The sequence below is a fragment of the Bos indicus x Bos taurus genome, chromosome 15 (assembly GCF_003369695.1).
Source record: "Bos indicus x Bos taurus breed Angus x Brahman F1 hybrid chromosome 15, Bos_hybrid_MaternalHap_v2.0, whole genome shotgun sequence".
NCBI classification, from domain to species: domain Eukaryota; kingdom Metazoa; phylum Chordata; class Mammalia; order Artiodactyla; family Bovidae; genus Bos; species Bos indicus x Bos taurus.
In genome coordinates this window covers 5,989,874-6,014,876 of record NC_040090.1, presented here as the reverse complement: position 1 = coordinate 6,014,876, position 25,003 = coordinate 5,989,874, and the positions used below count along the sequence as shown (strand labels likewise).

General features: G+C 41.5%; 2 protein-coding genes across 2 annotated transcripts in view; both read left to right on the top strand.

The window, feature by feature from the left end:
- Window positions 1–7,298: 7,298 nt before the first annotated feature.
- LOC113905304 (olfactory receptor 4C12-like) overlaps window positions 7,299–25,003 on the top strand; it is a 179,764-nt gene continuing 162,059 nt past the window's right edge. The window contains exon 1 of the mRNA XM_027562343.1: window positions 7,299–7,384. The gene's annotated coding sequence lies outside the window, so the exon portion shown is untranslated. The remainder of the gene's footprint in view (window positions 7,385–25,003) is intronic.
- On the top strand, window positions 19,859–21,114 carry LOC113905300 (olfactory receptor 4S1-like). The gene has a single exon (XM_027562339.1). It carries the CDS (start codon window positions 19,930–19,932, stop codon window positions 21,043–21,045), a length of 1,116 nt encoding a protein of 371 aa, XP_027418140.1. The 5' UTR covers window positions 19,859–19,929; the 3' UTR covers window positions 21,046–21,114.

Here is a 25,003-nt window from a genome sequence, read left to right as displayed (position 1 = left end):
ATGATTCCATCAGGGAAAAATGGGGAGCAAGGCATAGGAAATTGGGGTACCGAGATTTCACTGTCTACATTTAACTGACCTGGAGGTCTTGGCCCAGCCACCATCTTTTTTTTTTTTTTTAACATATAATTTCTTCCTTTCTTGTTCCTTCCTTCCTTTCTTTCCTATTCTTCAAATTCTTCTCCTATTTAGGTTATTACAGAATATGGAACTAAATTCCTGTGCTGTACAGTAGGTCCTTGTTGGTTATCTATTTTAAATATAGCAGTGTTTATATGTCCATCCCAAACTCCCAGTCTATCCCTTCCCAACCCACTCTTCCCCACTGGTAACCATAAATTCATTCTCTAAGTCTGTGAGTCTGTCTTTTAATCAAGTTTATTTGTATCATTAAAAAAAAAATATTCTGCATGTAAGTGATATCATTCAGAGAAGGCACTGGCAACCCACTCCAGTACTCTTGCCTGGGAAATCCTATGGACGGAGGAACCTGGTAGGCTGCAGTCCATGGGGTCACGAAGAGTTGGACGTGACTGAGCGAGTTCACTTTCACTTTTCACTTTCATGCACTGGAGAAGGAAATGGCAACCCACTTCAGTATTCTTGCCTGGAGAATCCCAGGGACGGGAGCCTGGTGGGCTGCCATCTATGGGGTCGCACAGAATCGGACACGACTGATGTGACTTAGCAGTAGCAGCAAGTGATATCATATGATATTTGTGTTTTTCTGTCTGACTTACTTCACTTATTATGATACTCCCCGGGTCCATCCATGCTGTGGCAGATGGCATTATTTCACTCTTTTTAACGACAGAGTAATATTCCATGTGTATATGTACCACATTTTCTGACCCATTCACCTGTTGATAGACATTTAGCTTACTTTCATGTCTTATCTATTGTAAACAGTGATGCTCTGAACATTCGGGTGCATGAATAGTTTTGAGCCAAATTTTTCTCTGGATATATGCCCACCTTTCAGTTTCTTCATCTTAATGGGACTGGACAGGATTGAAGGGGTCACTAGGACGAAGTCTAGGAGGGGTCTTCTGGTGCTGCACTTCCACACTCGACAGTGCTCTTGAGGCAGATTGGCTGATATGGGGAGAATGAACTCTCTAGAAAACCAGGGGTGCTCTGGGAATAATGAAGAGGTAGGTGGAAAAGCAGAAGGAGCTGCTTCAGGGAGGTGAAAGTTTAGGAGAGAAATAGTGGCCCTTCCAGTGCTTAGAAACTTTATTGTTCTGACAAACCAAAGATTTGCCCAGTGGGTTCTAGGCAGGCCAAGTTGAGCCTGGAGGTTTTAGTCCTCAGAATAGAAGGTGGTTTAGCTTTCGACAGAGATTCATATAAGCTCATGCTACTAAATGGAACCACAAGGAGATTTTAAGAGGTCTGAAAGCACTAGGTGATGATATCTACTTAGGCACAGATATTTCCCATGTACCATTACCATGCTGATGTCTAAAATTCTCTTCTGTTCACCTCTGTCTGTCCTTTTCTCTCCCTCCTTATGCCTTCATTGTTTGACCCATTAGTTTTCTCTCTCTTCAGCCTCTTGGCTTCTCATGTTTCTCAGCCCTTTGAAAAAAGCACCCCAACAACCTGCTCTCTTGTGCAACCCTGTCGCTCTCCATCCATGAGCACCCCTGCTGCCTCACTCTGGAGCTGCCTGTTGACTACGGTATGAAGTCAACTGCCCCTGGGGCCTCACTGCTTGTCAATCATATTTTTTTGAGTCCTAATATCTATAACTACCTCCCCACATTAGAAGAACATACCCCTCAAACTCTAACCCTGGCACTGACCCTCACTCACAGCAGATGATTTCTTTTCAGAAATCACCTGGAAGCACTTCTCTGATTTCAGCGTTTCTCTCAAGACTCTTCCACGACTCCCCATTGCCTCTGAATCAACCACAAACTCCTATTTGACATGTAATACCCTTAAGGTATGGCCTACTCTTAATGTTCTATTTTTTTTTTTAAGCTGCATTCTGGTAAAGCTCACTGGCTTCTGAAGATCCCTAGTGCCTTTCCTTTAAAATATTTTCCCATCTCTACCTTTCAGCACCTTACCTACTTTACAATGCCCCTCAGAAATGCTGCCACCTTTAGGGAGCTTCCAAAATTATCCAAATTGAATATGCCTTTTTCCTTCTTTGAACTCCCATAATGCTCAGCTGGAATCTTTTAAGAACTTTAATAACTATTTTTCAGTGTTCATTTCCCCCATTAGAATATAACTCCTTTGAGAATATGGCCTGAATCCTATTTATTTGTATCTTGCTCTAAGTGACATAGTGTAAAACTCAGTAAATATTTTGTTGATTAAGTTTCTAGAATTCCATAGTGCTTCAGGTTGTACGTGAACAATGGTTGTTATATCTGTATTATTTTGGTTCATCTCAATTATCTAAATAATATACCATCATCACTTGTGGTGGTAAGACAAATAGTTACACCTTGTATTATTTCTGAAGATAATGTTATATACAAAGAATAAATATGTATATGTGTGTGTATTTTACAATTATCCAAGTGATTTCATATATTTTATCTCATTTTATCCTATTATTAATAAGAAAACACTTTGGTGAGATGAGTATGTATCCTTTTGTTTTACAGGTGAAGACACTGAACCTTTGGGAGATCAGTGTCTTGATTAAGGTCACAGAGTTAGTAACCTACAAAGCTGGGTTCAAACTCAGGTTTGCCTGATTTCTAAGCCCTTGTTCTCTCTGTACATGCCTCTGCTTCTCTTTAAGGATCACCAAAACATAAATACATCTAAGTTTCTGAATTCTGATCTGAGAGACCTGATAATTTCTTTACTGTAAGGTATTTCTTTCCAGACACTTCAGGGTAAAAATAAATGTTTTTAAAAAATTGCTGCATGACTCCCTGCATGTTTCTGGGTCCACAGAAAACCTGAGCTGCAGATCTGGAAGTATAGGGCATGAAAACAGAAAGATAAGATATTTCTGTCAGCTCAAGCTCCTCTTCTTACGGAGGCAAAACCTAGGCATTGAGCCGCGAGAGTTACCTAACACATGGAAACAAAACTCAATGTGTTGGCCAAGAAGAGAGTTTTATTCTAGTGACATAATACTGAAAATGGCACAAATCTTGAGAATATCACACAGATCAGACAATAGAAAGTACGAATCAAATGACCACTATGAACTGAGCATCCACCAATAAATTTCTTAAATTAGATTTCAGGGGACAAAGCTCACTTTGCATTTGAGGAAACTTCAGGTCAAAGACTTTTCCAAAACCCTTGATGTTTTTTCTCTACCAGTTGTGTGTGGACTATGATTTAGAATCCAGAGTTCTTCAGGTACGTCCGGGGCTGGTTGGGGAGCAGAGCAGGAGAGGATAGGATGCAATCTAACAGGCATGTGAGGACTTTCAATCAGAGCAGTGAATTATCTCTTAAAATCATTTTATGTAAGATTTATGTTGATAAAAGTCAAATATTTTTATAAACATATATCTTGTTGATTCATGTTGATAAAAATATTCAACTCCTTAAAAAAGTTTAAAGTCACCATAATATAATATGTTCACACTTCTTTCTTGATTGGTTATGGCCAGGTTCTGTGGCTTGGTTATGGAGTGGCAGGCTTTAGGAAATTTCCTACATGCTGAGCAGGGAAAGCATCTAAAGTTCAAGTCTAGAGAGTCAGGGCAAGACCTTCCTCAATGAAAGTGAAGGCATGCCTCGGAACATGTAGCACGTCCAATCAGGGTGAACGCTTCTGAACATGCAGTTGTTGACTCAGCCTGCTCAGCCCTCTTGGGATGATATCACTATTGTCTCTTTCTATTATAATTGCAGACTGTATCATGAGACTCATAGCATTCAGACTCTTTTTCAAAATTTAAAAAAATGTGAGACTTGTATGGAACTAGAAGTATTGTACTTTATGTGTGTGGTTAATGTCAAGGGAATTGGGTGAAACATTGTTGCTGTTCAGTTGCTAAGTTGCATTCTGACTCTTGGTGATCCCACGGACTACAGCATGCCAGGCTTCCCTGTTCTTCATTATCTCCAGGAGTTTGCCAAAATTCATGCCCATCGAGTCAGTGATGCTGTCTAACCATCTCAACCTCTGTCGCTTCCTTCTCCTTTTGCCTTCACTCTTTCCCAGCATCAGGGTCTTTTCCAATGAGTTCGCTCTTCACATCAAGTGGCCAAAGGATTGGAGCTTCTGCTTCAGCAGCAGTCCTTCCAATGAATGGGTTGATTTCCTTAAAGATTGACTGGTTTGACCTCCTTGCAGTCCAAGGAACTCTCAAGAGGCTTCTCCAGCACTACAGTTCGATATCAATTCTTCAGTGCTCAGACTTCTTTGTGATCCAACTTTTGCATCCATACATGACTACTGGAAAAACCATAACTTTGACTACATGGACCTTTGTCAGCAAAGTGATGTCTTTGCTTTTTAATACACTGTCTAGGTTCATCATCGGAGAAGGCAATGGCACCCCACTCCAGTACTTTTGCCTGGAAAATCCCATGGATGGAGGAGCCTGGTAGGCTGCAATCCATGGGGTCGCTAAGAGTCGGACATGACTGAGCAACTTCGTTTTCACTTTTCACTTTCATGCATTGGAGAAGGAGATGGCAATCCACTCCAGTGTTCTTGCCTGGAGAATCCCAGGGACGGGGGAGCCTGGTGGCTGCCATCTATGGGGTTGCACAGAGTCGGACACGACTGAAGTGACTTAGCATAGGTTTATCATATTCTTTGTAAATTACATTGAGAGTTCTAGGTGTTTGGGCTTTTATCAGTTGATAAACCATCTTCAGAGACATCTCCCTGGTTCTCTCACTTCTTAGCCTTGGTTGACATCCACATTTAGTCACATTTCTGGGAAGCAGAGACATAAAACTGAGATGTGGCTTCTTTAGGAAAAGTCTGAAAAGCCAGATGTTGCAACAGAGTTAACCACATTGTATATGTTCTGAAAATGGTGATTTTCTTGTATGTGAAAACCTACCCTGGGGAATCATAAACAGTGTTAGAGCTGACAGAGTCATAGTCACGTATGACATAGCTGTGGTCATATGCAGGACATCACATAATGTAGGCATTGGGGGAGGTGTTATTATCCCCAATGTACATGGATCTGGCTAATACTCAGATAATTTTGGTTAAAACTGCAGAGTAGATAGGTAGGGATTGGGTTTCACACCTATTTAATTTGGGAAAGCTCTTTGACATAAAGCCTGGGTGCTTTTTCGAAAGGCTGCTTCTGTGCTGGACTCAGGTGGATGAGTTTGCCCACAAGCCTTTAAAGAGCCATTTCTTAGTTTGCTATAGCCCTTTGAATCTTGTGGACATGAGCCCTGTTGGTTTTAAAAGCCGGATGTGTTGGGGGCTTATCTCTTGGGTATAGGTCTTAAAAGTTGGGATGCTTGAAGTGGGATACAAAGCCTTCACTCCTCAAGGAGAAGTTCTGGCTTGTGAGTTCCCTCCTGATTGGGGGTGTGTTCTGGGGTTGGGGTTCATGTAGAGGTTGTGTCTGAGCCTTGGAGGTATTAATATCTCCTACTATCATTGTGAATTTTATATTGATTTCTTTAAATCTGAGATAGAAAAAAAAATTCAGATGGGAAAATGGCATTCAGGAGATGTTAAGTCACTTGTTAAAAGTTATGTATCTACCAGGTGGCAAAGTTAACCTTTAAACAAGGCAAATTGACCCTTTAGCCCTTGCTTTTAGGCAACATAGTATACTGTCTGTTGTCTGTCTTACCCTATTCACAGGGTGGAAATACTTTTCCACATGTTTTGTTAACATAAGGTGGTAGTCAAGTTGCTAGGTTAGTTCCAACTTGTCCCTGCTGCTTAAGAAAAACAAGACAAAACCAGACAAGTTCATACTTAATACTAGCTTTTCCCCTAAATTGATAACACAATACTGCACTCTATATGTAGTAGGTGTTGTTGTCCAGTTGCTCAGTAGTGTCTGATTCTTTGAGACACCATAGACTGCAGCACGCCAGGCTTCCCTGTTCTTTACTATCTCCTGGAGCTTGCTCAGACTCATGTCCATTGAGTTGGTGATGCCATCCAACCATCTTGTCCTCTGTCATCCCCTTCTAGTCTTGCCTTCAATCTTTCCCAGCATCAGGTTTTTTTCTAATGAGTCAGCTCTTCACATCAGGTGGCCAAAGTTTTGGAGCGTCAGCTTTAGCATCAGTCCTTCCAATGAATATTCAGGATTGATTTTCTTTAGGATTGACTTGTTTGATCTCCTTGCTGTCCAAGGGACTCTAAAGAGTCTTCTCCAATACCACAGTTCAAAAGCATCAATTCTTTGGCGTTCAGCCTTCTTTATGTCCCAACTCTTGTATCCATACATGACTACTGGAAAAACCATAACTTTAACTATATGGACCTTTGTTGGCAAAGTAATGTCTCTGGGCCTGTACTTGACCCCACATGTTTTTAACATTTGTTTCATGGTGTTATTTTCAGGCAAAAAAGTCCCCATTATCTAAAACCCTACACATCAGATTTTCTGTTATTTCTCAAGAATTTTGGCACATCTAAATGTTTTCATCTACTCTGCACAGGACAGAATCCCACAATGCAGAAAACACTGTAGATTTTGGAAGCACTTCCAGTGAAGCCACAGTGGGTGGTAAAATATTTTCTTACATGGACTTTCCCCCCAATTAAATAATATCTGTAGAAAATGAAGAGAGAAGGGAAACCCAGCAGCAAACCTGAGGATAGTTCCGGAGCCTTCCTGTTATGCAGACAGCAGGGGCCCAGGTGCAAAAGGAGCGGGAAAGTCAGGGATTTTGGATGCAAGAGCCAAAGTGCAGCTCTTAGTGTTTGCAGCTCCGGTCACTACATATGTAACCTGAGTAGCCCCTGCCCCGTCTGGCTAAGGCAGAGGGATGATGGCAGTGCGAGGAGGCGCTGCACTTTGTAAGTAGAAGGTGCAACAGAAAGTGTTCTCTCAATGCTAATTTTAGGCCGACTGCTTCCTTAACACAGGCAGAATCACCTGGGCGGCCTTTTGAGGAAAGGGTCGAGGGTTTGTATGCTCAGACCACCCTAGATGACTGTCCTCCCGTACGTCCCCTGCTGGACCAGTGCCTGCTTCATCTGCACCCTACTCACAGAACTGACCTTCCTACAAACTCGCCCCAGGCCCAGCTGATGATTGTTTCCAATAGCTCATCAAAAGGGCGGTAAGGGGCGTGCCCCTCTGCTGGTTTCCCGGGTAACTGATGAGCCGACCTTGCGTCATTTCCTCCTGTAACTGATTACCTAGCCTCCAGAGCGAAGCCTGCCGCCATGTCCTGTTGTGTCTGCTGCACATAGTAATGAGTTGCTCCAGGACCTTGCTTCAGACATGTAAGTTCTCCTTACCTGTTAAACCACTGTTTCTGTTGCTGACTCGGGACTTTTTCTTCAGTCTTTATGCTGGTCAAGTAAAGGCCTGGCAGGCCTGCAGGATAGAGGTCTTGTAGACCTCTGGGGTAGAGGCCTGGTGGGCCTGTGGGGTAGAGACCTTGTGGGCCTGTGCCGTAGAGGCGTGGTGGGCCCTTGGGGTAGAGACCTTGTGGGCCTGTGGGGTAGAGGCCTGGTGGGCCTGTTGGGTAGAGACCTTGAGGGCCTGTGCCGTAGAGGCGTGGTGGGCCCTTGGGGTAGAGACCTTGTGGGCCTGTGGGGTAGAGGCCTGGTGGGCCTGTGGGGCAAAACCTCTTAGGCCTGTGGTGTGCAGCCCAACAGGGCCAGAGACAGTGCTGTGAAATATGCTCCTCCCTTTATGTCAATTACAAGAAACTGCAGTTATGCCATTTGCCTGTTGCCGTGCCCTGATTCAGTTGACCAGTCCTTGGGCTTCTTAGAGTTAAGGCCTTAGACTGATCTGTTAGCCTGGTTCAATACCTTAATAATGATATGGCCCCTGCAGGTCCACGTTAATGCTCCTTAATCCTTGTGGTTTGCATTGTGTACGTGCATGCTAAGTCACTTCAGTGGTGTCCAGCTCTTTGCAACCCTATAGACTGTAGCCCACCAGGCTCCTCTGTCCATGGGATTCTCCAGGTGAGAGTGCTGGAGTGGGTTGCTATGTTCTACTCCTGGGGATATTCCCAACCCAGCTAAGTTTACACTAGGAGCCAATATTTTTCCATGATCTAAGACAACCTCATGTCAGCTGCAAGAATGAAAACCAGGAAAGGTCCTAAAACATAGCCTCCAGGTGGAGAGCACTCACTGACTTCTGGTCACTAATAGGAATTATTACAGTGGCTTTCACCATATAGAAATATTGCTCTGAACTCAAGGTCATTTGGCAAGTCCACAAGAACCACAGAATGTAAGAGCCATGCTCAGGCCCTTTATGACAGACGAGGAAGACCACAGAGGGGCAGTGACTTGCCCAAGGTCACAAAACATAAATGGTGGCAAAGCTGCTCCAAGAGCCCTTACGTTGCACAGCTGATGTTGAGCTGCAGACCTTGACTGTGTGATTCTAGAACTTGTGTTTCTAACTAGTGTGCTTTGGTCCCTACAATGTATTAAAGAGCAAGGTCTCTGCAAGATCATATTTCCTAGACAACTTAGGTTCAATTTTTTAAACACCAAAGCATCTAATTGTAGCCTAACATCTATTATGTACTTCATATCCAATATAAAGGTCACCAATCAGAACCCTCTGGGCTATTGAAGTATTGCAGGGACAAAGTTCCCCTTCACTGGATAACTTCAGACTTCCTTGATTTTTGAATGTAACAATTTTATTATTGCTATCATTATTACCTTTTAAAATTGCAAAGTAATACATGCTCATTGCATTAAGTTTAAAAAGATACAGAAAATAATGTATTCAAATGAAGTCCTCATGGTCATATGGGAGGGATTGTTGATGAAGGAATTCTGATAGGCTGTTCTGGATGACCTCTAGGGTTTATTCTAGTTCAGTGTTTCCATGTTGATTCAGTTCCCCGAAACACCTAGCATCTCATCATCAGAGCTGTCTGGTCTTGGCTGTTTCCTCCATCCAGTTACATTATTACTTTCCCTATAAGCTACCATGGACTACCTACAAGCTTTCTCTACAAGCTTCAAGTCCTCCATGACCTGATTGTCTAACTAAATTTCCCAGTGTTGTCTTATTTAGGCCTCAGACACAGTTGTTTTAGGAAAGCATCTTTTGTTCTGAACCATATAGACAATGTTTACTTGGTCTTCTTTACTCAGTGTTATCTGGAGACCACTGGCATCAGATTAATCTGAGATCTGAGATGCACTTGTTAAAAATGGAGATTAAAGGAATTTCACACAAGAGCTATTAAATAAGAAAGTCTAAGACTGAAATCAGAAATCAACATTTTTCTTCAACCAAAACATGCTTTGTTTTGTGTTAGCAAATTGTCAAACATATTCAAAAGTAGAGATAATACTATAATAAGCCATATGTAGTCATTACTCAGTTTCAACAATTATTAACCCATGGTCAGTCTTGTTTCATCTGTAAGTTGAAGTAAATTCCAGACACGATATCATTTGAATGTTTGCAGATCTGTCTATACAACATAACCATAATACAATTATCATATCTAAAAGTTAAATAATAATCATTAATGTCATTACATTTCTAGGGCAGATTTTCCTTGTCTTAAATATTTCTTAGTTATGTAGTGTCTCACTGCAGATGGTAATTGCAGCCATGAAATTAAAAGGCACTTACTCCTTGGAAGGAAAGTTATGACCAACCTAGATAGCATATTCAAAAGTAGAGACATTACTTTGCCAACAAAGGTCCGTCTAGTCAAGGCTATGGTTTTTCCAGTGGTCATGTATGGATGTGAGAGTTGGAATATAAAGAAAGCTGAGCACCGAAGAATTGATTCTTTTGAACTATGGTGTTGGAGAAGACTCTTGAGAGTCCCTTGCACTGCAAGGAGATCCAATTAGTCCATTCTAAAGGAGATCGGTCCTGGGTGTTCGTTGGAAGGACTGATGCTGAAGTTGAAACTCCAATACTTTGGCCACCTGATGCGAAGACTTGACTTATTGGAAAAGACTCTGATGCTGGGAGGGATTGGGGGCAGGAGGAGAAGGGGACGACAGAGGATGAGATGGCTGGATGGCATCACCAACTCGATGGACGTGAGTCTGAGTGAACTCCAGGAGTTGGTGATGGACAGGGAGACCTGGTGTGCTGCAATTCATGGGGTCACAAAGAGTTGGACACGACTGAGCGCCTGAACTGAACTAGATGCTGAATCATATCATTGTTTATATTTCTTTATTTTCTGTGATATATGGGATGTTGGGAGCAAATTCAGTAGCCACTTCTGGCAACTTTACAAAACCTCATCTATGCATTTTGTCTATGTACTTCCCCCTGACTTCATCTTCATTTTACAGGCTTCCCTGTCCTTCACCATCTCCCAGAGTTTGCTCAAACTCATGTCCATTGAGTTGGTGATGTCATCCAACCATCTCATCCTCAATTGTCCCCTTCTCGTCCTGCCTTCAAACTTTCCCAGCATCAGGGTCTTTTCTAGTGAGTCAGCTCTTTCCATCAGGTGGAGTTTCAGTTTCAGCATCATTGCTTCCAATGAATATTCAAGACTGATTTCTTTAGGATTGACTGCTTTGGTCTCCTTGCATTCCAAGGGACTCTCAATAGTCTTCTCCAGAAACACAGGTCAAAATCATCAATTCTTTGGCACTCAGCCTCCTTTGTAGTCCAACTCTCGCATCCGCACATGACTACTGGAAAAAACATAGCTTTGACTAGGTGGACCTTTATTGGCAAAGTAGTGTCTCTGCTTTTTAAATACATTGTCTAGGTTTGTCATAGCTTTTCTTTCAAGGAGCAAACATCTTTTAATTTCATGGCAGCAGTCACCATCTGCAGTGATTTTGGAGCCCCCCAAAATAAAGTCTGTCACTATTTCCATTGTTTCCCCATCTATTTGCTATGAAGTGATGGGACTGGATGCCATGATTTCAGTTTTTTGAATGTTGAATTTTAAGCCAACTTTTTCACTATCCTCTTTCACCTTCCTCAGGAGGCTCTTTAGTTCCTCTTCACTTTCTGCCATAAGGGTGGTGTCATCTGCATATCTGAGGTTATTGATATTTCTCCTGGCAATCTTGATTCCAGCTCGTGCTTTATCCAGCCCTGCATTTCACATGATATACTCTGCATATAAGTTAAATAAGCTAGGTGACAATATACAGCCTTGATGTACTCCTTTTCCAACTTGGAACCAGTTCATCCATGTCTGGTTCTAACTGTTGCATACATACAAGTTTCTCAGGAGGCAGGTAATGGTCTGATATTCCCATCTCTCACAGTTTTCCACAGTTCATTGTGATCCACACAGTCAAAGGCTTTAGAGCATAGTCAGTGAAGCAGACATAGATGTTTTTCTGAAGTTCTGTTGGTTTTTTTCTATGAACCAACGGATGTTGGCAATTTGATGTTTGGTTCCTTTGCATTTTCTAAATCCAACTTGGACATCATGAAGTTCTCGGTTCATGTACTGTTGAAGCCTAGCTTGGGGAATTTTGAGCATTACTTTGCTAGTATGTAAAATGAATGCAGTTGTGTTTTAGTGAGGGAATCACACCATCATGGCTATCTGGGTCTTTAATATCTTTTTTATATAGTTCTTCTGTGTATTCTTGCCACTTCTTAAAATCTTCTGCTTCGGTTAGATCCCTACCATTTCTGTCCTTTATTGTGCTCATCTTTGCATGAAAATTTCCCTTGGTATCTCTAAACTTTTTTGAAGAGATCTCTAGTCTTTCCCATTCTATTGCTCTTCTATTTTTCATTGCATTGGCCACTTAGGAAGGCTTTCTTATCTCTCCTTGCTATTCTTTGGAACTCTGCATTCAGGTGGATATATTTTTTCTTTTCTCCTTTGCCTTTCGCGTCTCTTCTTTTCGCAGCTATTTGTAAGGCCTCCTCAGACAACCATTTTGCCTTCTTGCATTTCTTTTTCTTGGGATGGTTTTGATCACTGCCTCCTGTATAGTGTTACAAACCTTCTTCCATAGTTCTTCAGGTACTCTATCAGGTCTAATACCTTGAATCTATTTGTCACTTCCACTCTTTAATCATAAGAGATTTGATTTGGTCATACCTGAATGGTCTAGTGGTTTCCATACTTTCTTCAATTTAAGTCTGAATTTTGCAATAAAGAGTTCATGATCTGAGCCACAGTCAGCTCCTGGTCTTGTTTTTGCTGACTGGAGCTTCTCCATCTTTGGCTAAAGAATATCTTTATCTTCAGCTAAAGAATCTGATTTCGGTATTGACGATCCGGTGATGTCCATGTCTCTTGTGTTGTTGGTAGAGGTGTTTGCTATGACCAGTGCATTCTCTTGGCAAAATTCTGATAACACAGTTTTGTGTCATCAGAAAAAATTGATAACAGGGAACTGTTCCCTGTATGTAGTAGTGACTTAATAAATATAGTTGAGTGAATGAGTTTGGGATGATTTGGTACGGAAATTCAAAGTTGGGATAAAAAAGTGGTTTCTGTGGACAGAGGAGCCTGGTGGGCTGCAGTCCATTGGGTCGCAAAGAGTTGGACACAGCAAAGCACGGCGTGGTGGTTTGTCTGAGCCACTAAGTTAATGCGACAAGAGAGCTGTGCCTGTCTCTGTGGCCCCCTCCTCTAATTGGATTGTAATGCCTTTGGGGTCTCATTAGCAAACCTCAAGGTGCTCTTGCCAACCATGAATGTGTGTTGCTGACACTTCAGAAGCAGAGGTGTCCAAGCTCTACAATGGCTTTGCCTGTGGAAATTCTGTGTAAGATTCCCTGAACACTTTGTGCTTAAAAGTTTCCTGAGACCTTTCACTTCTCCAGCCAGAGTCCTTTATTCTCACTGCTCAGCTAGGAGGGTGGAGCTCACTAAGGTCAGTTCTCATGTAGTCATGGTTTTCTGGGGGACTCTCTAGCTAGAATAAACCTGAACCAACCAGGGACTCTTACAGAAAACAGATGTTTTCACTTGGTCTGTGCTTTCTCTGTTTTGTTCTCAGTACAAAGATAGAAGTCCTGCTGCACAGTATCTTAGTGTTTCTCAGGTCCTTGCCTTTAAATGCATAAAGTGTCAAATTGATTTATTTTCATATTCCCACAGCATCACTAGAATCCTTCCGCTTCAGCCATTTTCTTTTTTTGCTATACAGTAAACATACACACACACACACACACACACACACATATATATATACACACACACATACATGTCATAGAGGGGGTTCCCTGGTGGCTCAGTGGTAAAGAACCTGCTTGCTAATGCAAATGCGGGTTTGATTTCTGGGTCAGAAAGATCTCCTAGAGAAAGTAATAGCAACCATGGAGAAGGCAATGGCACCCCACTCCAGTACTCTTGCCTGGAAAATCCATGGACGGAGGAGCCTGGTAGGCTGCAGTCCATGGGATCGCTAAGAGTCGGACACAACTGAGCGACTTCACTTTCACTTTTTACTTTCATGCACTGGAGAAGGAAATGGCAACCCATTCCAGTGTTCTTGCCTGGAGAATCCCAGGGACGGGGAAGCCTGGTGGGCTGCCGACTATGGAGTCGCACAGAGTCGGACACGACTGAAGTGACTTAGCAGCAGCAGCAGCCAGTATTCTTGCCTGGGAAATCCCATGGACAGAAGGAACCTGGTGGGCTACAGTCCATGGAGTTGCAAGAGTTGGACACACCTTAGTGACTAAACAACAGCAATATATCATAGAATTATTTATTTGAGAAAATTTCCTTTTTTAGATCACCTTATTTTAAACAAAGTTAAATGTATCTAGATGAAAAATTGAAATTCACTCTACTGTAAAGATTTAGAGATTTAAAAAGAAGCATTCCAGAATTTGTAACATATTTGTGGAATTCATCTGAGTAATTTAAAGAAATAAAGGAATTGAATTTTTCCAGCTTCCTCCCCATGCACCGTCACCGTATTGATGTAATTGTTCTCCTTTTGTCTTGATTTTTTTTTCCTGAAGACATGGCATTTTTGTGGTTACAAAGCAGGGATGCCCCGAAAGCGTCTTTTCCAGGGTCCGATGTAGCCTGTGCTCACCTCTCATCGCTGAGCTTCTGTCTGCTGCCTTCAGCCGTCATCTCCCTCCTTTTTGGATGATCAAATGCTCCTACTTTCCTAGTCAGGAGTTTTGTGCAGCAACTGAGAGCATGACTTTGGAGCTGTGTACCTTGGGTTGCATTTCTGGCTCTGACTTTTACTGGTCTGAGAAGTTGGCCAAGTCACTCATTTGCTCTAATCCTTATTTCCCTCATCTGAAAAAGAGAAACAAGCATCATAGCTTCCTCCAAGTATCGTTGAGTGGATTTACTGAGATGATGCATTTTAAGTGCTCCCTGTAGGGCTTGGCATACAGCATTGCTTAATAAATGCAAGCAAATGTCTTCGTGCCTGGGTGACCATTCCCTCTACTTGTGGAGATGTTCAGACTCAGAGAGTGTTTTCACAGATATTTTATTATTTAGAGGCTTGCCATATGAATGCCCCGTCCTTGGCTGGGGGTTGCTGAAGGCAGAATGGAAGGATCAGAGTACGCAGAGAAGGCTGAGTTCCCAGCTTTTCCCATGGGCTGTCCTGGTGTGTGGTCCCTGACACCAGTCAACTTCCTGGAAATTCGAGCAGATTCCAGAGTGTATTTCACTGAGGCACAGTCTTAGCACCCTTTCCCCAAAGCCCAGCTGGCAAGGTAGTCGTTCATGTCAGTGACTCCTTAGATACCTAAGTCTGAAAGCCTCTTAAAAGACTTACTGACATTTTAATCTTTTCAGGTAAAAATGTTTCTAAATTGCATTACAAATTTCCTTTCTCTTTCAAGAGAGAGAATATATCTGAAAACTCGTGTGAGCTCAATCAAATTCAATGTAAGGCTTGGGAAATATGAAATGTATACCCCAAACCCCCACCAATGCCTAAGCAAGGGAGTGAAAGACGTGCGTAATCATATAAAGGCATTTACTTGCTTTCTAGTTATTTTAAAATTCACCACGATATTGATGATGTTTATCAGTGAAATTAACCTGAAGGCTGTGTATTTCTACTTTCCCAGCTTAAAATCATAGTACTTTGTCTTACTATCATTTTGAATAGATGGGGAAATAGGGCACCAGGCAGAGAGAGAAAGAGAGTTGTTTGAGGTGACTGCAAACAACAAAGCTGGGACTAATATTGAGGTCTTTTGACTTCCAGGTCAATGCCCTTTTCAGGGTTTCAAGCTGCTGCTTTTGGGCAAAGTCAACTCTATGTTAATCACCTGAAAATTTTCAGTAGGTTTAGAGTAGCAAGTACTGTAGGGGAGAGAGTAGGAGGAAATGGTTGCAATAGGGGTGTGGGGACTGTTGTATTGACTGAAAAAAAAAAAAAGGCTCAAACTAGAAGTTTAGAATTATGTTTTATTTGGTGGACAAAACTGAGGATTTAAGCTAGGGACACAGCCTCTCAGATAACTCTGAGGGACTGGTCTGAAGATGCAGGGACAGGAATCAAGATATATAGAAGTTTTTGCAACAAAGACCAGGCAATTGGAACACCAAAGATTATTGTTAACTAAAGAAAACCAGATAGCTCCAGTTGACGAATTCAGCACTTTTCTAAGTGTGGGAGGATGCAGGAGTCTGGGCTCCCTGAAATTGCCCCTTTGAGATGCACTCAGCTCTCTGCTTTCCTCATCCCAGTCTCCTCAGGGAGTGCCCTTGAGGATGGCTGCAGCAGGTGGCTGCTAGATGTCAGGCGTCCTCTTTCCAACCTGAGTTCCCTCAGGGCTCACTGGAGGTGTGGCTGTAATGTGACGGCTTGATGGCTGCAGCATCCTTTGCTTGCGGATACAGCAGGCAACCGTTTTCATTCACAACTGCAATAGGGAGACCTCTCTGACAATAAGGTGTACAAGTGTCTTTCAGATCAGCTTGTAACACCTGTCACGGTGTTTGCTATCAGTGACCTCAAGCAAGTCCCATAAACACTAAAGTTTTTGAGCTTCCTTTTCCTCACCTCCGAAGTGAGAATAGTAATAGTTGTCTTAAAGGTTTGTTATGAGTGTGAACTCACATAATGCGTGAATGAAGGTCATGAGCCGTGCCTGACCCGCGGCAGCTTTGCCAGGGTGACGGCAGCACGAACCGCAAGAGGTGAAAAGTCCTTTTTGCACTCCATGCAGTCTTGTTCAGGTCCTCACAGGCTGCAAGGTCCAAAGATGTGTTTACAGGTTAAGGGTGGTGTGAGGACTTTGGGGGGAACCAGAAAGAACCTTGGAGGAAACAAGGACAGAAATGAGTCCTTGGAGGAGAGGCTGAAGGTGTATGGAGATGTTTAGGTTGGGGAAAAGTGGTCTGTGTTGGGAGTTAATGAGCATTCTTATTTCATCAGTGTTTACTTCTGGGAACAGCAAATGATATTGTTTCAAACTGCATGAGATTCTAGCTGGACCCTAAAAAATTGTCATGCCCTCTACCTCAGTCTTCCCATTCCAAGAAATTGATCCCAAGATATTTACAGAGGGAGGCCATACACTGGAGTACGAAATAGGGAGCAACTCAAAGCTCATAAATAAAAAAAAAAAGTCAAATAAATTAGGGTATGTGTTTTAAGATGCACCGTTAAAAACAATCTCTTGAAAACTATCGCCTTGGGGAAATGCTTAAAGAAAGTGTTAAGGGAAAATGCTGAATATAATACTATGTATACATCTCTTTCAAATTCATAAAAATGTTTTCATAACTGAAGGAAACAACCAAAAGAAGCTCTCTGTAATAATAATGACTTCTAACTTCTAATAGTATTTTCACTACTTTCCAAAGTATCTCTAGTGAATATGCTGAACTTGAGCAAATTAGCTAATCTCCCTGAGCCTAATTTTCCTTATCTGTAAAATGCGGATAAGGACAGTAAACATATACTCTGGATTAAATAACAAAGGCATGTATTATTTCATTATTTTATGATAAAAATCATAAAAGTAAAGTTCATATGATTAAGATGATGTTCTCTGGGAGCGTCTGGGTCAGAAGAGAGTCTCATGAGAGAAAGGGAAGTGAGAACAAATCTTGACTTGCATCACCCAAGCATGTTGTTCCCTCTTTGTCCTCAGAGGAATTGGCTTTAAGAGCAGGTGGATGACCGTCTTGCTCATTAGATATCCCAAGTTTAATGATTCTTCGTACTAGAAATTTAATAAAAATGTTTGGAAATTAAATGGCAAATCACCTTGGCTATAAATCCTAGGAGATGGCCCTTGCAAACCAATCTCCCACCTGAGAATGACGTGAAACCATTGAGGCCTAGTAATACTTGGTATTTACTGAGCACCTACTAAGGGCAAATAACTGGGCTAAATGCTCTTTTCTTTAAAAAATTATTTATTTATTTTTGGTTGCACTGGGTTTTGCTGCTGTGTACAGATTTTCTATGTTTGTAGCGAGCAGCAGCTATTTTTCATTATGGTGTGTGGGTTTCAAAAGTTGTGGTACACTGGCTTAGTCGCTCTGCAGCTTGTGCAGTCTTCCTGGACCAAGGATTGAACCCACGTCCCCTGCATTGGCAGGAGGATTCCTATCCACTGTGCCACCAGGGAAGTCCTAAATACTCTTCCCTTATCTTATAATGGCAGCCTAGGTGATATGTATTATTATCTGATATAGGAGGAAACAGAGTTTCTAAGGGGTCAAGCAACTTGTCCAATGTCATCCAGAGAGGGACTGGAAGAACTGGAAATCAGTTTCACAGAATTTGTCTCTAGTGGCTGGCTTCTTGCTGACTGTGATACTGCCTCCCAAGCAGTTTTCATTTGATGGCCTGAACACCAGCTGTGCAATTCCAAGCATTTGATCTCACATCAGAATGTCTTTTTTTTCAGCATGACAAAATGCCAGATAGAAACAATGGGTGTATTTTACATTTATTACAAGACTAAATAAAATATGGCAGACATTTTTTTTCATGGAAATAATGGTTAGATTATTTATCTGCTATCAAAATCTGTTTTGGGGTGTGCACAATGATTGTATCATTATTTTTTTTATAGCATTCTCCTTCAGTGGCTGGCAGGAACTGGCTATTTCCAGTGCTATCTCTCCTCTCTGCCTTGTGGGTGAATTTAACCATCTGATCAAAGCATTTGCACAATTTGAGCAGGGAGTAGTTGAGCAGGGAGTAGAAGAATCTTGCTGTAAGATCCTGGATTTTAGGAAACTTCTGGATAAGGGAGATGCTAAATAAGTCTGGGTAATATCCCAGGGCATGACAATTTTTCCCTTGTTCTTGCCTCTGGCATTGTCATTGTTTATTGTTTTAATTTTCAGCTTAAAGCAGATTCAACCGCTTAAAGACAAGCAGTGTGTCTGGGACCTGGAATTGGAGGTAGGAAGGAGTGGAAGAGGCTCTGAGTGTGAATTCTTTGTGTCAGCCTCTGTGGGTCAATGTCCCAAGTGTTTCGAGTCGTCCTCTCTGTCTTCTGTGAACCTTTTCCAGGATCCTAAGTCGCCTGGGAATGTAGGGACTAGAGTTGATCACATACAGTGTGATCATCTTTCTAAAAACATACTTATTATATTTATTTATTTGACTGGCCCTTTCTTAGTTGTGGCACTCAGGATCTTTAGTTGTGGCACATGCGATCCAGTTCCCTGACCAGGGATTGAACCTGGGCCCCTGGCATTGGGAGTGTGGAGACTTAGCCACTGGACCACTAGGAAAGTCCCCAAATGTGATCATCTTTACTGTTCTGCTGGGCTTCACTGATGGCTCAGACGGTAAAGAATCTGCCTGCAATGTGGGAGACCCAGGTTCAATCCCTAAAAGTCCCCTGGAGAAGGGAATGGCTACCCACTCCAGTATTCTTGCCTGGAGAATCCCATTGACAGAGGAGCCTGGTGTGGCTGTAGTCCATGGGGTCGCAAACAGTCAGAGATGACTGAGCAACTATCACTTTACTGTTCTGCTATTCATAAATGTTATTTGCCATTTTTGTTTTTCAACAGCCATGATAACAAGACACTTGTGATAAAAGCACTACTCAGAACAGTCTTGTATGATTTCCCTTCCTTTTTCCCTACACTCTACCAACCTGCCCTTGACTATGAAGTAATTACCATCCAGCACTCTCTGGTTGTTACTGAGGTACTTATGGTGGTTTTTCATACTTACTGATTGATGTACACAAAGCCCAGCTTTGTAATGTTAGCATCTCTCATCTTCCCCCTTAAAGTTTTTAAATTATATGCTATACACAGCCCTGTGGTTAAAAACATTTGATATGGTCCTAGGCACTTAAGGATCAGTGACAATGTTTGTTGGCACTTAGAGGGCTCAACAATTTTTGTTGAATTTAATGCAATTTTTTATATCTTAATCACTTATAAATTTAGTATCTGAGACATTTGTTCATGCAGTCACTTATTATTTCATTTATTTGTTTTACATGCTTTCCTCTTTTGCCAGGTCTGTCTCTGGTCTGTGTTCTGATATATGTATGTTCTAGGGTAGATCTGTGCATGAAATCTTAGAGGTTCTAGATAACAAAATGTTTTCCACATACTGTATTTTAGCTATGGCATAGAAAGGAGTTATGAATGTTAGTTTTAACACCCTTTGAAACAGGGTGTTAAAATCATTATCAGACTTGAATACAGTGTACTGACTCCTGGATTTGGGAAACTATCTGTAATTTTTTTTCAATTTATTTTTAAAATTGGACTGTAATTGCTTTGCAAAGTTCTGCTGTACAACAACCATGATTCAGCTATGAGAATGCATATATCCCCTCTCTGTTGAGCGTCTCTCCCATCCCCCCATCCCTCCCCTTCTAGGTCATCACAGAACACTAAACTGAGCTCCCTGTGCTCTATAGCAGTCTCTCACTAGCTATCTATTTACACATGGCAGCCTATGTATATACGTCAATAATGCTCTCTCAGTTCATCCCGCCCTCCCTACCCCCGACTGTGTCCATAAGCCCCTTCTCTATGGGAAGCTTTCTTATATCCTGCAGTTTGTGTCCTTGCAGACCTAACCAGATTGTCAGTGCTCAGGATAGACAATCCATGGGCGCCAAGAACAACGTGACTGAGTTCGTCTTGCTCGGCCTTTTCCGGAGCCGGGAGATGCAACGTGCCTGCTTTCTGGTCTTCTCTCTCTTACACGTGCTCACGGTCCTGGGGAACCTTCTGGTCGTCGTCACCATCAACGCCAGCAAGACCCTGCACGCTCCCATGTACTTCTTCCTCTGCCACTTGTCCTTTGCCGACATGTGCTATCCATCCGCTTCCACACCCAAGATGATTGCTGACACCTTGGTGGAGCGCAAGACCATCTCCTTCGAGGGCTGCATGACCCAGCTCTTTTCTGCCCACTTTTTTGGTGGCACCGAGATCTTCCTCCTCACGGCCATGGCCTATGACCGCTATGTGGCCATCTGTCGGCCCCTGCACTATGCGACCATCATGGGCCGCCGGAAGTGTGGCCTGCTGGCGGGGGCCTCCTGGGTGGCTGGCTTCCTGCATTCCATCCTGCAGACGCTCCTCACAGTCCAACTGCCCTTCTGTGGGCCCAACGAGATCGACAGCTTCTTCTGTGACGTCCATCCCCTGCTGAAGCTGGCCTGTGCGGACACCTACGTGGTGGGGCTCATCGTGGTGGCCAACAGCGGCATGATTTCTTTAGTGTCCTTCATCATCCTTATCATCTCCTATGTGGTCATCCTACTGAACCTGAGAAGCCGGTCTTCTGAGAGCCGGTGCAAGGCTCTGTCCACATGCGGCTCACATATCATCACTGTGCTTCTGGTCCTGCTGCCCCCCATGTTCATGTACATTCGACCCTCCACCACCCTGGCCGCTGACAAACTCGTCATCCTCTTTAACATCGTCATGCCACCTTTGCTGAACCCTCTGATCTACACGCTGAGGAACAGTGAGGTGAAAAATGCCATGAGGAAGATCTTCAGGGTCAAGGGGAGCTCGCGGGGAGAAGTGAAACTACAAGGCTTCTCATGAGCCTGGACTTGGGAGACTTCCCATCTTTGTAGCATCTAAGATAGTTTTTTTTTTTTAATTTTTTTTATTTTTAAACTTTACAATATTGTATTGTTTTTGCCAAATATCGAAATGAATCCGCCACAGGTATACATGTGTTCCCCATCCTGAACCCTCCTCCCTCCTCCCTCCCCATACCATCCCTCTGGGGCGTCCCAGTGCACCAGCCCCAAGCATCCAGTATCATGCATTGAACTTGGACTGGCGACTCGTTTCATACATGATATTATACATGTTTCTCCCAAATCTTTCCACCCTCTCCCTCTCCCACAGAGTCCATAAGACTATTCTATACATCAGTGTCTCTTTTGCTGTCTCGTACACAGGGTTATTGTTACCCTCTTTCTAAATGTCATATATATGCGTTAGTATACTGTATTGGTGTTTTTCTTTCTGGCTTACTTCACTCTGTATAATAGGCTCCAGTTTCATCCACCTCATTAGAACTGGTTTCAAATATATTCTTTTTAATGGCTGAGTAATACTCCATTGTGTATATGTACCACAGCTTTCTTATCCATTCATCTGCTGATGGACATCTAGGTTGCTTCCATGTCCTGGCTATTATAAACAGTGCTGTGATGAACATTGGGGTACACGCGTCTCTTTCCCTTCTGGTTTCCTCAGTGTGTATGCCCAGCAGTGGGACTGCTGGATCATAAGGCAGTTCTATTTCCAGTTTTTTAAGGAATCTCCACACTGTTCTCCATAGTGGCTGTACTAGTTTGCATTCCCACCAACAGTGTAAGAGGGTTCCCTTTTCTCCACACCCTCTCCAGCATTTATTGTTTATAGACTTTTGGATTGCAGCCATTCTGACTGGCGTGAAATGGTACCTCATAGTGGTTTTGATTTGCATTTCTCTGATAATGTGAGATGTTGAGCATCTTTTCATTTGTTTGTTAGCCATCTGTATGTCTTCTTTGGAGAAATGTCTATTTAGTTCTTTGGCCCATTTTTTGATTGGGTCATTTATTTTTCTGGAATTGAGCTGTAGGTGTTGCTGGTATATTTTTGAGATTAGTTGTTTGTCAGTTGCTTCATTTGCTATTATTTTCTCCCATTCTGAAGGCTGTCTTTTCACCTTGCTTAGAGTTTCCTTTGTTGTGCAGAAGCTTTTAAGTTTAATTATGTCCCATTTGTTTATTTTTGCTTTTATTTCCAATATTCTGGGAGGTGGGTCATAGAGGATCCTGCTGTGATGTATGTCGGAGAGTGTTTTTGCCTATCTTCTCCTCTAGGAGTTTTATAGTTTCTGGTCTTATGTTTAGATCTTTAATCCATTTTGAGTTTGTTTTTGTGTATGGTGTTATAAAGTGCTCTAGTTTCATTCTTTTACACGTGGTTGACCAGTTTTCCCAGCACCACTTGTTAAAGAGATTGTCTTTAATCCATTGTATATTCTTGCCTCCTTTGTCAAAGATAAGGTGTCCATATGTGCGTGGATTTATCTCTGGGCTTTCTATTTTGTTCCATTGATCTATATTTCTGTCTTTGTGCCAGTACCATACTGTCTTGATAACTGTGGCTTTGTAGTAGAGCCTGAAGTCAGGGAGGTTGATTCCTCCAGTTCCATTCTTCTCTCTCAAGATTGCTTTGGCTATTCGAGGTTTTTTGTATTTCCATACAAATTGTGAAAGTATTTGTTCTAGCTCTGTGAAGAATACCTTGGTAGCTTGATAGGGATTGCATTGAATCTATAAATTGCTTTGGGTAGTATACTCATTTTCACTATATTGATTCTTTCAATCCATGAACATGGTATATTTCTCCATCTATTAGTGTCCTCTTTGATTTCTTTCACCAGTGTTTCATAGTTTTCTATATATAGGTCTTTAGTTTCTTTAGGTAGATATATTCCTAAGTATTTTATTCTTTCCGTTGCAATGGTGAATGGAATTGTTTCCTTAATTTCTCTTTCTGTTTTCTCATTATTAGTGTATAGGAATGCAAGGGATTTCTGTGTGTTGATTTTATATCCTGCAACTTTACTATAATCATTGATTAGTTCTAGTAATTTTCTGGTGGAGTCTTTAGGGTTTTCTATGTAGAGGATCATGTCATCTGAAAACAGTGAGAGTTTTACTTCTTCTTTTCCAATTTGGATTCCTTTTATTTCTTTTTCTGCTCTGATTGCTGTGGCCAAAACTTCCAAAACTATGTTGAATAGTAATGGTGAAAGTGGGCACCCTTGTCTTGTTCCTGACTTTAGAGGAAATGCTTTCAATTTTTCACCATTGAGGATAATGTTTGCTGTGGTTTTGTCATATATAGCTTTTATTATGTTGAGGTATGTTCCTTCTATTCTGCTTTCTGGAGAGTTTTTATCATAAATGGATGTTGAATTTTGTCAAAGGCTTTCTCTGCATCTATTGAGATAATCATATGGTTTTTATTTTTCAATTTGTTAATGTGGTGTATTACATTGATTGATTTGCGGCTATTGAAGAATCCTTGCATCCCTGGGATAAAGTCCACTTGGTCATGGTGTATGATCTTATTAATGTGTTGTTGGATTCTGATTGCTAGGATTTTGTTAAGGATTTTTGCATCTATGTTCATCAGTGATATTGGCCTGTAGTTTTCTTTTTTTGTGGGATCTTTGTCAGGTTTTGGTATTAGGGTGATGGTGGCCTCATAGAATGAGTTTGGAAGTTTACCTTCCTCTGCAATTTTCTGGAAGAGTTTGAGTAGGATAGGTGTCAGCTCTTCTCTAAATTTTTGGTAGAATTCAGCTGTGAAGCCATCTGGACTTGGGCTTTTGTTTGCTGGAAGATTTCTGATTACAGTTTCAATTTCCGTGCTTGTGATGGGTCTGTTAAGATTTTCTATTTCTTCCTGGTCCAGTTTTGGAAAGTTGTACTTTTCTAAGAATTTGTCCATTTCTTCCACATTGTCCATTTTATTGGCATATAATTGTTGATAGTAGTCTCTTATGATCCTTTGTATTTCTGTGTTGTCTGTTGTGATCTCTCCATTTTCATTTCTAATTTTATTGATTTGATTTTTCTTCCTTTGTTTCTTGATGAGTCTGGCTAATGGTTTGTCAATTTTATTTATCCTTTCAAAGAACCAGCTTTTGGCTTTGTTGATTTTTGCTATGGTCTCTTTTGTTTCTTTTGAATTTATTTCTGCCCTAATTTTTAAGAGTTCTTCTACTAGCCCTGGGGTTCTTTATTTCTTCCTTTTCTAGTTGCTTTAGGTGTAGAGTTAGGTTATTTATTTGACTTTTTTCTTGTTTCTTGAGGTGTGACTGTATTGCTATGAACTTTCCCCTTAGGACTGCTTTTACAGTGTCCCACAGGTTTTGGGTTGTTGTGTTTTCATTTTCATTCATTTCTATGCAAATTTTGATTTCTTTTTTGACTTCTTCTGTGATTTGTTGGTTATGGAATTTTTAATAGTTTTTCTTCTGTAATTGAGATCTAATCTTACTGCATTGTGGTCAGAAAAGATGCTTGGAATGATTTCTATTTTTTTGAATTTACCAAGGCTAGATTTATGGCCCAGGATGTGATCTGTCCTGGAGAAGATTCCATGTGCGCTTGAGAAAAAGGTGAAATTCATTGTTTTGGGATGAAATGTCCTATAGATATCAATTAGGTCTAACTGGTCTATTGTATTGTTTAAAGTTTGTGTTTCCTTCTTAATTTTCTGTTTAGTTGATCTATCCATAGGTGTGAGTGGGGTATTAAAGTCTCCCACTATTATTGTGTTATTGTTAATTTCTCCTTTCATACTTGTTTTCATTTGTCTTACATATTGTGGTGCTCCTGTGTTGGGTGCATATATATTTATAATTGTTATATGTTCTTCTTGGATTGATCCTTTGATCATTATGTAGTGACCATCTTTGTCTCTTTTCACAGCTTTTGTTTTAAAGTCTATTTTACCTGATATAAGTATTGCTACTCCTGCT

What these genes read in the sequence shown, in the direction of transcription:
- LOC113905300 (XM_027562339.1), top strand. Translation starts at nt 19,930, where the DNA reads ATGGCAGCCTATGTATATACGTCAATAATGCTCTCTCAGTTCATCCCG.